This window comes from Mesoplodon bidens, assembly GCF_964165515.1.
Source record: "Mesoplodon bidens genome assembly, chromosome: 1".
Classification (NCBI taxonomy): Eukaryota; Metazoa; Chordata; class Mammalia; order Artiodactyla; family Ziphiidae; genus Mesoplodon; species Mesoplodon bidens.
Genome location: NC_138176.1, coordinates 27,851,701 through 27,867,390, shown reverse-complemented (window position 1 = coordinate 27,867,390; position 15,690 = coordinate 27,851,701). Strand labels below are relative to the sequence as shown.

Here is a 15,690-nt window from a genome sequence, read left to right as displayed (position 1 = left end):
TAAGGCTTTAGGCTGGAAATACCCAAGATGGAAAGGAAAAAAAGTTAAGGCAGAACTACATTCAAATACTATTTTTTAATCCCTTCCCCACTTGAAAGGGAACCTGAAAAGGAATACCAGACTAAAGATAGGTGGACATTACTGATTGGGACAGAGTTTTATATAACCAGCTGCTTGATGTTTCCAAGAGAAACTACCCCTACTCACATTCTCTGTGTCACAGTCCCAGTGAACAGTAAGGGACCAGACTAAGGCTGACCCACAAAGGACAGCCCTAATATAGATTTCCCAAGTTTCTAATACTTTACACGAGACTCAGACATCTTGTTAAGTACTTTTACACTGTCGAAGACATAATATATAAGCAAAAGGAAGCTCACGATAGCCCAGACAAACTAGAGAATCTATAGCTTTCTGTTATATTTTCACCTACGAAGACTCAGCTGAGTTTGGGATATTATTCATAATATGTATTCATAACCATAATGAATCCCCCTGGAGTTATTTCGATCTATACAGAGAACATTTATTAACAATGGGAAACATTTGCATATTATGGATCCAAAATACATAGCAAGCACAGCAAAAAGCGTTATGAGAAATTAGCATGCCTAACCCTTGGCTGTTTTCCCACAGTTCAGACCCCAAGAACTAATAAAAGACAAATATATTTTTATGTTGAAAGACTAAAAGGTCTTAATTCATGTTATGGGTTAATGACCTGAGACTGTCATTTCAATCTACAGCCTATTCTGAAGCTCAGAGCCCATAATCATTCCTTTGTCCAATACAAAGAGGCATCTAACTGGTTAGTGGGACTTTTTTCCCCACTCAAACACAGCAATAACTAAAAAACTGCCTTATATAATATGTAGAAATATAGAAGTATATGTATTTTTAGTTTACCGGAAAGTCCTCTCATGCCAAGGCTGAGCTGTCAAATGTCAAGTCTGAACTGAGAACAAATGTTACAGCTAAACTGCTGGCTTTTAAAAAATAATGGCTCCAGTGACATACCTTTAAATATAACTAGGCTACTGAGCACCAGTTATATTAAAAACCAATTAAAAACCAAAACTTGAAAACAGGGTTATAATACTTAGATTCGTACAGAAAGGAAATGAGTTAGGAGAGAAGAAAAAGAACAAAACAGAAGAGATAGAATAAAATCCCTCACAAATTAAAATCTCCTTCCTAAGGAAGAGTTTATTCCTTGATCTTTGGCTTCATAATTCTTCCCAGCAGCCTTTGTCAAGGGAGACAGTCATTTGAAAGTGGGCTGACTCCAATCTTCCCATTAGAAAAAATAAAAGCTCACTGGTTGTAGGTAAGTAAGCACAAATCCTGCCATTGCATAATCAAGTGTGTGGGTGGAAGTGTTCCCAATGAACAGTTTGAAAGGCAGTTCTCTGAAGCATCCAAGCCCCAACATTACATGGAACTCAGATAAACAAACACACACACACACACACACACACACACACGCACGCACGCATGCACCTACATACACGCCTTTTGATATCCATGGTAACCAGGCAGGCTGCATCGTTAAAGAGAAAGATCAGTACTTCCGTTGGGATATTTGGTGACCTGAATAAGCAGAGACAAGTAGGCAATCCTGCTACATGTTCCTTCTCATTAAGATACAGGTGTGCCCCGCTTTTCGAAAGCTCATTTTTACATAAGCCACTTCACCTTTACGAAAAACCTACATTAGTATCTGTTCTCGCTAATGGAAAGAAATCCAAAGAGAATTTCCACTTTTAAGGAAAAAAGCGGGACTTCCCTGGTGGCGCAGGAGTTAAGAATCTGCCTGCCAATGCAGGGGACATGGGTTCGAGCCCTGGTCCGGAAAGATCCCACATGCCGCGGAGCAACTAAGCCCACGAGCCACACCTACTGAAGCCCACACGCCTAGAACCCGTGCTCCGCAACAAGAGAAGCCACCGCAATGAGAAGCCTGCACACCGCAACGAAGAGTAGCCCCCACTCCCTGCAACTACAGAAAGCCCGCGGGCAGCAGCGAAGACCCAACGCAGCCAAAAATAAATAAATAAATAAATTTATTTTTTTAAAAAAAGGAACAAAGAGAAAAGGCGAAGTGGGGAGGGGCAGAATAGGGTTAGAGAATTAAGAGGTACATACTACTATATAAACTAAATAAGCTACAAGGATATATCACAGGGATTACAGCCTATATTTCATATAACTATAAATGGAGTATAATCTTTAAAAATTGTGAACCACTATTTGTATACCTGAAACTTATGTAATATTGTAAATCAACTATACTACAATTTTTTTTTTTTTTTTTTTTTTGCAGTACGCAGGCCTCTCACTGTTGTGGCCTCTCCTGTTGCAGAGCACAGGCTCCGGACGCGCAGGCCCAGCGGCCATGGCTCACGGGCCCAGCCGCTCCGCGGCATGTGGGATCTTCCCAGACCAGGGCACGAACCCGTGTCCCCTGCATCAGCAGGCGGACTCTCAACCACTGCGCCACCAGGGAAGCCCCTACAATTTTTCAATTAATTAATTTAAAAAAAAAAAAAAAAAAGACAAGTGAGGGAATGCCCTGGCAGTCCAGCAGTGAGGACTCTGCGCTTTCACTGCAGAAGGCCCAGGTTCAATCTCTGGTCGGGGAACTGAGATCCCACAAGCCGTATGGCCCAAAAAAAAAAAAAAAAAGGCAAGTGATAACAAGTATTGGTGAGGATGTGGAAAAAAACGAACCCTTGTGCACTGTTGATTGGAATGTAAATCGGTGTAACCACAACTATGAAGGTTCCTCAAAAAATTAAAAACAGAACTACCATATGATCCAGCAATCCCACTTCTAGGTATATATACAAAAGAAATGAAAACAGGATATCAAAGAGATATTTTCACTCCCGTGTTCATTACAGCATTATGCACAGTAGCCAAGATATGGAAACAGCTTAAGTGTTCATCTACAGATAAATGGATAAAGAAGATATCATATATATATATACAAGGGAATATTATTCAGTCACAAGGAAGAAGGAAACTGCCATTTGCAGCAACATGGATGGACTAGAGAATATTACTCATAGTGAAATAAGTCAGACAGAGAAAGACAAATACTGTACTGCATCATTTACATGTGGAATCTAAAAAAAAATAGTCAAACTTATAGAAGCAGAGAGTAGAATAGTGGTTGCCAGGGGCTAGGGGTGGGGGAAATATAAAGCGGTTGGTAAAAGGGTACAAAATTTCTGTTGTAAGATTAATAAAATCTGGAGATCTAATGTAAAATATGGGGACTATGTTGATAACACCATGTTGTATTTGAAATCTGTTAAGAGAATAGAACTTAAATGTTCTCACCTCCTCCAAAAAATAAAAAGATAAATATGTGAGGTAATGAATGTGTTAATTAAATAGATGGGGGGAATTCTCTCACAATGTATATGCATATCAAATCACCTCAATAAAACTGAAAAAAAATTTAAAGAAAGTATACACGTTCCATTTTTTTTCCCTCACATTTAGACGATGAAAAGTAGAAAAAAAAATCCTACCACCTGCTAACAACTAGAAATGAATGTAACAAGAGACAGGAGTTGGGGGCAGTGGGGAGAAAGAAAGAAAAAAGGCAAAAAGTGAAAATCGTGTTCAGCATTTGTTTTGTAGCAAGTTGTAACAGAGGCAGCGAGCATCCCAGGCAGTTGAGAGTGGCACCACCAAATTCCTTCCCCAGGAGCTACACGCAGCATCTAAGTATCAAGCTGCCACAGCTTTAAACTGTGTCTGTGAGCATCTGTGCTTTATCTAGATTTCCTTTGTAAACCTGTTAGCAAGATGTGTCCTCAGGTAATTGCTTCTTTGCTTTACGCCTTTTCGGCTTACAGAAGGTTTCATATGAGAGCTCTACTTTCAGACAGCAGGGGAAACCTGTACTTTGGAATTTGACTTTCAATTCTAAACAGATCCAATTTGCTGCCATAGACTTGAATATCAGTGGCACCTCCCAGTCATGCTTTTGTACCAATAATGCTTGTATTATCTTGAAATGCTAATGCCACAGGTGTTATATAAACTTTGAAGGAGAAAAAACAGATCAAAGACGGTCATGTCACATACAGACAGGAGGGAGGCACAAAGAAAGGATCAAAGTTAGATTTCCTGTACTTCTTTACCCAAAATGAGGTCAACATTTGAGGCAAAACATCAAATATTAATGAAGATTATTTTTAGGTTAAGTTATTCCATCAAACACACTCAGCTGACAATAGAACCAATTCAGGCTGAGACAAAGTCTATCAGGCAAAATTCATTATTTCTTTTCTGTTACCCTTTTCTTAAGTGCCAGTGGTAAGTGGAGATTTTTTTGTTATTTTTTTAGGGAGGGAAGTCTTAAATACCCAGCAAACTCCCAATTATTATGCACTAGTCATTTTTTAACTGGGTGTACCTGGCAGACACATAACAGTGAGCAAATCCCAGGTTCACTTTCTCATCCATTTATTCAACAAATATTTACTAAGCAGTGACCATGCCGGGCACTGTGCTGGGCAATTAGTGGTAAACAAAACAGGCATGGTCCCAGCCCTGATCCATGTTGTGGTTTTTAGTCTCAACTCTCACTAACCTTAGGCAAACCTCTTATTTCTCTGGCCTCAATTCCCTCATTTGTCAAATGATAACAAGAGATAATATTACTATTTTACATTTATTTCAGTGAGATATTCATAAAACATCTCATCTGAGCCTCACAAGTACCCTGATAGTTTGGCAGGACAGACATCACTGACCTCTAAGGTCCCTTTTAAATCTAGCATTCTATGCTTCTACAACCATTCCCTGAGGAGGACAAACTAGAGTTATGTAGCTTCTTTACAGAAAAAAGCACTTGACTTTCTTTTCCAGACTTTTCTTTGGAGCTTCATGAATCCTGAAGGACAGTTCTTCAGATAATTTCTTAAGCAAAAGAACTAACAATTGTGCTTTTTGTTAAAAAAAAAAAAAAAAAACCCCAAAAGAACTCTGCTCACCCCTAAAGTTTCAAGATCATATTCGTCCACAAAACAAAGGAGATGGTGGACTTACCATCAGAGGAGGGCGGCGTGGTCCCCAGCGGTGTGGCTGGGGTTGCTGGAGCAGGGCCGACGGGGGTTGTCACCAAGCCCATTTCTGGATGACTCTGAACGAGAGCACAGATAAGGGTAAGAAAGAGAAAATCCAGTTCTGGGTATCCTCTGCTTATCCTTTCTGGTATTCCTGGCCTCATAATTAGACAGAAAGCTCACTGAGGAGGGACTGCTTCTACATTTAGTTCCTATGAGTACCTGATTACTGTTGATGCTTGCTAAACTCTAATGAGACGCTCTGCAGGCTAGTTTTCTTTAAGCAACTAAGTTCCCATTACGTAAGTTTTTCTGCAGAACCATATGAATAAAAAACTGGGATAGGGGCTTCCCTGGTGGCGCAGTGGTTGAGAGTCCGCCTGCCGATGCAGGGGATGCGGGTTCGTGCCCCGGTCTGGGAAGATGCCACAAGCCGCAGAGCGGCTAGGCCCGTGAGCCATGGCTGCTGAGCCTGCGTGTCCGGAGCCTGTGCTCCACAACGGGAGAGGCCACAACAGTGAGAGGCCAGCGTAAAAAAAAAAAAAAAAAAAAACTGGGATAAACAAATATACAGAATTATTCCACACACACACAAAAGGGCACTTTCTGTCCTATTTGAACCTATCTGAGAAGGGACTATTCTTATCAGATCAACCTAAAACACATCTACAGACTGTTCTAATGACCACATAGTTGACTAATAAATGCAGGTGAGCCAAGGAGATAACAGGTACTATAAAAAGAGCTATGCAGAGGGCAGCCTTCCCATTTCACAACAAACAAGAGCATGTGGGGCTGGGAGGCAGAGACATGGGCGAGACATCCACTGGGGACCAAAACAGATGACTCCTCTTTCCCTTACCTTCCTTAGCCATCCCTGCCAACATCAGCTCTTGAAAATTGGGCTGAGTGGTGGCTACTCCTTTCTCTTCCCCAACAACTTTACCAGATTTTACCCATCTCACTTCTTCCTTTAAAATCAGTTATAGAATTCAAAGAGCAGACAAGGAACACCCTGAGAATAGTGGGTAAAGTCTCATGTTATCAGTCATGAAAAATGATAAGTCCCTCTTAGCCAGACCCTCAAACCAGCACACTTGCTTTTTGACCTTATTTTTTTTTGTTATTGAAACTCAGTGGATCCCATACACATCTGCCCTTTGAGAAAAAAGCATAAGCAAACTTTCCTTTAAAAGAAACCTTCATACATATTCTAAACAGTCTGGCTTTAAAATAAAAACACTTTATCAATTTTTTAAGACAGCTTTCATGAGCATCACTCAAGTTTTCAACCTATTTAAGTTCTCTTCTGTACCAACTACCGAGGCTATCCCCTAGGCAAGTGATCCAGCACTCAGGATTCTATGACTTTCTGCTTTCAGTATTTGTAAACTTTTTTTTTTTTTTTTTTTTGGTTAACAGCTAACCTTACACTGCACAATATATTTTGTACTCTTCTTCTTTGGACATGGGTAAGATAATAAGATAAGTGACATGGCCTATTTTATCTCCGGTTGTAATTCCACAAAGGTTTAGAAAGCAGAAAGCCTGTTATATACATCCATATGGGCAGATAATACCAAGGGATTTCCGGTGAGCAAAATGAAGTAATCTCAACTCATTTGGTTAGCAAAATCAGTATACTGGTCAAGACCATTAACTTTGCATGTTATCAGATCCATTTCAGCACCAGATGGAAACATACATATTTGAGGAGAGCATGAAGCAAAGGCAACTGATGCAACTCTTTATAACTACCACTCACCAATGCAAAGTAGGGTTTACATGGCACAGCCAGATAGGCTTTTCAACGGAGTGAATCTGTATGAAATTCAGGGAGAAAAAGAATTGAAGCTTTTAACATAACCAACCTGGGCTAACACTGTGATAAAGTTGCGATTTAAATGAACAGCTTCGTAAAGTGCCAGAAGGATGGCCTCGTTGGTTCTAAAGAAAAAGAGAACAAATTGGAGAGTCTCTTATAATGAAGAAGTTAAAAGAGTATAACCCTCAAGATAAGATTTCACTCCAGCTCCTCATTATAAATCCCTTTGAGTTTCTAATACTCCCTTTATTTCCTTTTGGGGCTTATGTAAAGGGTATACAGTCAGAGCTTTAACTTTAATTCCTTAGAACTAGTTCTTATCTACTTCATTCACTATTTCCCCCCTCTCGCTTTTCCACCCCAATCCAGTTAAGTCTTTAACTGGCTCAGACACCAAGCCCTCTTTCATTTAATTCCAGAGACAGCTGGGAACAGTTTTTCAGCTTCTTGGGGCTCAATACATGTGACTGAAGCAGAGTTTTCTAAGGTTCCGTTATTGTTCAAAACTCAAGAAACAGTTGATAAATCACCAAAAAAGTCTGAATCTGTAAAAGATTAGCAGAGGTAATGTTTCACACTTTCATATCCAGTGAGAGAGCCCACACTAATGTTCAAGTCACCGCACAAGAACGTCAGCCACTTACTGCACTGAGATTTTCTCATGGGCATCTGCTATGAACATGCTGCCCACCTGTGGAAGAAAAGGGGAATTGCAGAGTTATAGCAGGGAAACGTGAGAGGCGCTCTGTGCCTACAAGCCTTTAATCAGTCAAAAAACAAGCTGCTTGGAACCCTGGCCCACCAGTCACACACAACGAAACCAGCTCACTATGAAGACCTTAAAATAATCATAAGTAATAAATGAAACAATGAGAGCTCCCTAACTTGTCTTTACTTAAAGGGACTTAAAAAAACAAAAAAACAATCCCCGTACTTTTGTTCAGCTCTCCTTTTTAATGCGTAAGTTTAGTAACCACTGACAACAAGTAAACGACAACCTAAACATCCTCATCACTTTGCATCTGTCCTTGAATTTGCTTATTTGAAGTCAGGAACTAACTCACAAAGAACAAGGAAAGCAGGCTGTTCATCCAACACAGAGCCATCTTTGGGGCAATATCTGGGTTTCAGACCAGAACTGTCTAAATGAAACCTACTGTCCATCTTTTACATCATAAAACCTTTTGTTTGTGTCCTAGCTAGGGCAGCTGAATAAGTAAATGGAGTAGATTGCCTCCAATATGTGTGATATCAGAGGCACTGAGATAGATGCCCATCCATCTAAGAATACCTTTTCCACCTACTTATTGATGCCCAAAACCATGCAGCTGGAGCTTCATTTATTTGGTAGAAAACTTTTTCTTCTTGGCTAGAAGGCAAAGGTCCCTGGGAGCAATATAATTATATCTAATTCATCTAATCAAACACCAATACAGCACTCACACTGCTCTGACATCTGAGGGATTATCCATTGTGCTTCAGAGTTAAAGAGTTTATCAAGTCCTTTTCTTGACAGTAGGCTCTGAGAATGAGGAAGGCATAGATATTGTGGGGGAAAAGTTGCCTTTTGGGGGACAAGATGGGGGGACTGCTGTTTCTTGCAATGAACTCAAAATGTCTTGCTCTAGGGCTGATTACTTGAATACTAATGCCCAAGAAGACAGACTTTCTGAATCTAAGTTCTAAGACTCCTAGATTTATCTCTTAAAAATCAGTCCCAGGGCCTCCCTGGTGGCGCAGTGGTTGAGAGTCCGCCTGCTGATGCAGGGGATACGGGTTCGTGCCCCGGTCTGGGAGGATCCCATATGCCGCGGAGCGGCTGGGCCCGTGAGCCATGGCCGCTGGGCCTGCGCATCCGGAGCCTGTGCTCCGCAACGGGAGAGGCCACAACAGTGAGAGGCCCGCATACCGCAAAAAGAAAAAAAAAAAAAAAAAAAAAAAATCAGTCCCAGATTATCTGGCCTAAAATGCCTATTGTGCTAAGGTTGAGATACCTTGCTCAGGAGTCTTGCAAACTGAACCAATAACTTTCCTAAACGATGGACCTCTCAGCCCAGACCTTAAGCCTTTAGATGAGTGGCTCAGCTCACTGCACCAATCCCTCGACTCCAGGACCAACTACAAGAGATGAAGGGGCCACTGCAGACAGCCAAGGATCACTCAGGGCTGGACCTGGATCTAAATCCTCCTATTCTGTGTTCCATAGCATCAGTCCTCAAACAAAGCCAACTCTTTAGGAAGCAAAAGTCTGGCTTAATATGAACATTTTTTTTTGTTTTGGTTTTGTTTTTGTAATCTTTAAAAAATTGATTAATTTGAAAAAAAAAAATTCTAACCCTGGTGGTCCAGTGATTAAGACTCCACGCTCCCAATGCAGGGGGCCCGGGTTCAATCCCTGGTCAGGAAACTAGAGCCTGCATGCCACAACTAAGACCCAGGGCAGCCAAATAAATAAATATTAGAAAAAATAAATAAATAAACTTCTGGGGCTTCCCCGGTGGCGCAGTGGTTGAGAGTCCGCCTGCTGATGCAGGGGACACGGGTTCGTGCCCCGGTCCGGGAAGATTCCACATGCTGCGGAGTGGCTGGGCCCGTGAGCCATGGCCGCTGAGCCTGCGCGTCCGGAGCCTGTGCTCCACAACGGGAGAGGCCACAACAGTGAGAGGCCCGCGTACCGCAAAAAATAAATAAATAAACGTCTGAGTCTAAATTTGTCTACCCCTGCAGATCTCATATATTTCTGAGCAGGAGAGAAAAAACAAGTAGGACTTACCATATTTGTTAAAGCAGAGAAAAAACCGCCCTGGTGTTCTTCTTCCTTGTCTTTATACTGCCTGAACAAAAATAACTAAATTCAACTTTAGTATTATTTATCACATGTCTTTGTCCTTGGCATACTAAGTGGTAATCAGAGCAGCTCATTTGCAGAATTCACTGACTCCAAAAAACAAAAGCGTTATGACAACCCAGCCACTGCAGTTTCTCCTGCAAGCTAAGAGGCACCCATCTGCTCTTGAGGTAGTGTGTACCAAAATGCCCAGCTACTTCGGGAGAGTCTTAGAAAGCAAGCTGAAAAAGTGTGAAACTGCTCTAACATATGGCTGATCCAGTTATTTCCCAAACAGACTATTACTTGAAAAGTGTGACAGTAAAATTAAGGCTGTAACAGTGAAAATCTTGTTTGTTTTTGAAGGAAAAGGAGGGAAATCTGTGAGCTAAACTATTTGCGGAGATGGGACAGATTTGAAATCCCAGTACCCAATTGTGTATAAGGCAAGTCTGGAAGGGAGTAAGAAAGATCCTGCCTGGTTCTTGCCAGGATTAGATACACTTCTGGTTTCCATTCACTGAATACCAAATCCTTCCCCATCCCCAGCAAGAGGGAAAGCAAGCATCAATGAAAAGAGCCCCCAGAACAGACAGGGACTCTAGGAAGCTGCAGTTGATTACTGATGAAAAAGAAGTATCTGTCAAACTAGAACTAATTCAGTGCTTTCTTTTCTTTTTTTTTTAAGCATACAAAAAGCAGTGTTTCACAACCTTTTTTACATAGAAAACGGTATTTATATGATACATTGGGCTAAATGGAAGAGCTTGCTTATGGCTGGAAAACTAGTTAAAATGCTCTGCAATAAAATACCAAAGGTTGCATAAGAATGTTTGAATGTAAGAGTTGCTTAAACAAAAGATGGACACTAACATGGTGGCTACTTCTCCCCAGTGTTAAAAACAACTGCTGCTAAAGCCATCAAGCCCAGCTAGAATAAATGCATCTGCCAGCAGTTGTACCTCTAAATACTCTTCTAGGATAGGTAAGAGACGTTCACCCAAGAACTCTTAACAAACCTGTTTCCTACTCAACCAATTCAAACGAAAATTAGACCCTTCCCTTCTGGAAAGGTGGACTTACCTGTTATACTCAGATAAAGCTTGAGCAATCACAAGCCCCATTCCCTAGAGAGAAAAAAGATAGCACAGGTGAAATAAGGGGCTGTTGGCGATACTATGACTAGACCACAGAAAACACTAATTACAGCGCCATGGTCCAAGCCCAAGAAGCTCTACCTGAAAGTAGGCAACAGGACAGGAATTCTGAGAGACATTGTCAAAGGATCAAAAGGAACTTCTTTGGAAAGATTTTTCTTATCTAATTATCTTACTTAAGGGTTCCAGATACAATTAAAATAGAGTAACAAGGGATGAAACAGACCAGCTCAGACCACTGACAATTTCACTGGGATCATTTTCACCTCTAAAGAAAAGAGTGAGTTAGAATCTTCAAACAAAAAGCTCTCGAATGTCTCTAAAACAACCCATAATAAAAGTGACAATGAGTCCCACGTTAAATGAAGGTGCAGGGACTTCCCTGGTGGCGCAGTGGTTAGGAATCCACCTGCCAATGCGGGCGACAAGCGTTCGAGCCCTGGTCCAAGAAGATCCCACATGTCGCGGAGCAACTAAGCCCATGCGCCACAACTACTGAGCCTGTGCTCTAGAGCCCGTGAGCCACAACCTCTGAAGCCCGCGCACCTAGAGCTCATGCTCCGCAACAAGAGAAGCCACCACAATGAGAAGCCTGCACACCGCAACGAAAAGTAGCCCCGGCTCGCCACAATTAGAGAAAGGCTGGGCGCAGCAACGAAAACCCAACACAACCAAAAGTAAAATTAATTAATTAATTAATTATTTTAAAAAAAGAAGAACCTGTTGTTGCTTCCCCAACATTGATTTAAAAAAAAAAAAAAAAAAGAATCTGTCTACCAATTCAGGGATACAGGTTCGAGCCCTGGTCCGGAAAGATCCCACATGCCACGGAGCAACTAAGCCCATGCGCCACAACTACTGAGCCTGTGCTCTAGAGCCCACGAGCCACAACTACTGAGCCTGCATGCCACAACTACTGAAGCCTGCACGCCTAGAGCCCGTGCTCCACAACAAGAGAAGCCACCACAATGAGAAGCCCACATACCACAACGAAGAGCAGCCCCTGCTCACGGCAGCTAGAGAAGGCCCGTGCACAGCAACGAAGACCCAATGCAGCCAACAATAAATAAATAAATAAATTTATTTTAAAAAACAAAGACAAGCTACTCTCAGGGCACAGGAAAAGAGGAATGTAATGGGAAGAAGCATCCAATAAATATTAAAGTAATTTATCAACTTTCCCCCTAGAAACTGCTAAGCGTATCACAAAGATCAATTAAGGCCACAAGGATGAATCATGTATGCTTTTTTTTCAGAAGAGAAATTAGAAGAATGAAGAGGGCAAGATGGAAAGAAAATAAAGCCAGACACCTGGTCATCTTCTTCCTCCCTATATTCAGAGATCAGATGTTATTTCCCAAACCTCCATGGATATATGTAGCAGATATATATCATCCTCCAGGTTTCAGCTTCACCAAGGCAGGCTATAAATATAATCTGGCTGGTTCTACAAGAAGAAATCTCACAACATTTAGTCATCTAAGCCTTCTTTTTTTTTTAATTTCAGCTTTATTGAGGTATAATTGACACACAAAACTGTAAGATATTTAAAGTGTACATTATGGTGATTTGACATACCATCTAAATCTTATTCTTGGAAATGTAACTTCTGTAGGATAATCAACCTCAGCACACTACAACATGAAATATAACTGACCATTTCATCATGATTAGCAAGCAAATATCCCCTCACACCTTCCTTCCATGATGAGAAAATAGAAAACAGTAAGACAGTAGCACTGATGCTCTAAAAAGGAATACCTATTCCCTCTTTATAGCCAGATGAAATTAACACAGTAGCTCTCTACTCTCTGTTCTAAATATCTACTAAAAGTAAGGCCACCAAAGGCAAGTAATTAAAACAATACACAAGGATCCAGATACTCACATTGAGCGTGGCTTCATCATCCACAATAGACAGCTTCACAATATAAGGATTCACAGACTGTTAAACAAGAGAAGAGACTCCAGGTGAGTGTGACCTAGTTAAGAACCCATTAGCTATTTAACAAAGTGTTCACAAAAATGCTTCCATAAGGTGCTCTCTCTAGAGTGATGCTCCTAATACCTATGCCCAACTGTCTTGCCAGGTGACTTCCTCCATTTCCAGTAAATCTCTCAGTGTGCATGGGCATTCACCAAGCATGCACAGATACACACACACACACACTTCTATTCTACCCACATTTTCCTCTAGACTGAATCAGCTCAGGCCTATGTCTGCCACTTCTCCCATCTTTCCCTCTTATTTGTTTCTAAGAAGTAAGTGAACGCTCCACAACACTCACTTTGTCCTATCCTGCCAATAATTTACTGAGTCCATAGGGACAGCTGTCTTTTGGGGAGCATAAAAGCTCCCTTGCCATAAGGCACAAATTTATAAGTTGCTAACTTACACTCTCATCCCAAAGGCTCCCTAACCATTCCACAAACTATATCCAAGGACTGATTCACCCACCCATAAAACAAAGCCACCTTGGGGGTGGGAAGTGGCAGCTGCTTAACAGCCAGAGAGGCCATTTATAGATCCAATACCCAAATAACACTGCAGGCGAACTGAAAAAAAAGATGTAATTACCCAAACTACAATCTGGTCAGGACACTAGGATTTAATGATTGTCCCATCACTTAAAATATTGGAAGATTTCTTGAGTTTTTCCAGATTCAATCTCAGCTGGGCAGCATATGGAAATAGATATATATTTAAACTCATTAAGCAACTGGGCCATCTCCTGCCAGTGGGATGAGAACCAATGACGTGCTCACCTTGAAAACAACCCCTGCGTAGTATGTGAGGAAAGACCTACTACAGATCAGGCACCAATTCTAACCCACGGGAAGCTAGAAACAATAGTTCTCAGATTGGCAGTTTTTACAGCAACCAAGAATACATTACTGAGAAGCCTGGAAACCCAACTGAAAGGTTAACCCCCCCCCCGCCCCACAGGCTTTATTAATCAAGTTTCTGAGGGCATCTTTCAAATGCCAACTTGGAATAGAGAAGGAGAAGCTTTGTTTTTTGAACAGCCCAAATATTTACAAGGTTTTCTACAATACAATTCAAGGAGGTAAAACTCACTCCATTTGTTACTTCATCTGACAGAGGAAGGCTCTCAATACTTCTTCCTATAACTAACAGTCAAATCCTGCTGACGCTAAAGACTTCAGACAACATCCAGAGCAAGTGGATCCTTGGAACTGAAAATCAGCAGTAGGCTGACCTTGAGATGCCATCAAATGAGAACAACAGTAGAAAGAACAGGCCACTGTCTCTTGGCATAATTTTTGAAAAGTCCCTAGTTACTCACCTTCCCAAAAGTAGACTGTCTAAGTAATAATAAGGACCACCTGATTACCAAGAACAGCCTATGCATTAGCAACAGTTGAGGAAAAAGGCAACGTGGCTAAAATCAAGGGTTTGAGTTCTAGATCCTCGACTTATTAATTGTGACAAGTTAGACACGTTAATAAACCTAAGCTCCATTTTCGCATCTGTAAAATGGGGAAAAATATTTTCTCCCTTGGGGTTGCTATGAGACTTAAATCAAGTAAAATCCTTAGCACAGTATCTGGCATATGATAAGGACTCAATTATTGGTAGCTATATTTTTTTCCTTTGACATTTTTATCACAGTCAAAGGAAGATCTGTAGGGAAAAAAGAGAGAGAGAAAGAAAAAGAGAAGGAACAACTTACAACCGGACATAATAAACAATTTTGTAATTTCTGGGAAACATCATGTTCAGGGCAGCAGTTGGGGGCTGAGTCACTTCATCTCAGAAGAGCTGGCCAACCCAGAAGGCCAAGATCTTAATGCTGTGAAAATTTCTAACCATCAGACACTGATTTTCCTTAACACTATATACCTGTTGTGGTCATGTTTTAAAACTCAAGGCAATCTACTTTTCATCAGCAAGACAGGATTACAGACTCAGCCAGCCTTCACAGAATCACTCTAATAGGGTCCAGCCTTTACTTGATCTAAACCATACTTAACAAATTTCATTGCTCTTCGCTAGACCTTTTTTTTTTTTGGCCTCCTCTATCTCTTGAGATGAAATTACTAAAATGGAATGCATTATTTGAAGTGAGGAAGAACTACTTCCATTCCCTAAGTCCAACACTTAATCTCCCTTCTCTGTGTTTAGCTGACACCAAGCCTCTCTGGTGCTCTCTGAACCTTTCTGGAAAGGTTACAACTTACCCCACTGGTCATGGGATCGATTGTGGTGGTAACTAGAATGTTGTTCTCCCTAGCACACCCTCTCGTATTTTGCATAAAACTTCACCAGCTTTTGGTTTTGCTATGTTCATCTGGAATTCCTCATGCTCCTATCAAAAACCTTCCTGCTCCATGGTCACCAGGTTTCCTTAATGGTTTCTGGTGATTGACTTATATCAAAAGCTGCAAAGCCAGATAAATTATGCCTACCAGCTTGCCCTCGCCTACTGTATTAATTCTTCTGGGGTTTCTGACAGACTAGAGATGCATACCCCACTCCAGAAATATGATTTTCTCCAGTTCCTTGGCCATGTCCAATTTTTCAGGCTGACATTTCAGAAAGTCTTACTGGGCTGAACCAGGGTTCAGTTCACATTTAGAGAAGCCAAGCCATTGCCTCAGAGTGGCCTGCATCCAGCAGAATGTTCCGAAAATATTCATTACTGATGATGGCTCTTTCCTTTCACACATAACTCGCTTTAACTACCTTCAGCATTTTTCCTCAGCTATTTTTCCTGCTGTTGTAATAAGGCCCCAGAGGCTATTACACATGACAGAGATCAAAATGGCTACCAT

General features: G+C 41.2%; 1 protein-coding gene across 5 annotated transcripts in view; it reads right to left on the bottom strand.

The window, feature by feature from the left end:
- The window catches only part of ARMH3 (armadillo like helical domain containing 3), a 180,545-nt gene that overhangs the window by 130,710 nt on the left and 34,145 nt on the right, over positions 1-15,690 (bottom strand). For all 5 annotated transcript variants that reach the window (XM_081228629.1, XM_081228626.1, XM_081228627.1 and 2 more), the window contains exons 9-14: positions 12,782-12,838; positions 10,820-10,863; positions 9,683-9,743; positions 7,554-7,600; positions 6,956-7,031; positions 5,068-5,161 (exon numbers count right to left, since the gene is read on the bottom strand). In XM_081228629.1, the coding sequence (XP_081084755.1) occupies positions 5,068-5,161; positions 6,956-7,031; positions 7,554-7,600; positions 9,683-9,743; positions 10,820-10,863; positions 12,782-12,838 (379 nt within the window). The remainder of the gene's footprint in view (positions 1-5,067; positions 5,162-6,955; positions 7,032-7,553; positions 7,601-9,682; positions 9,744-10,819; positions 10,864-12,781; positions 12,839-15,690) is intronic.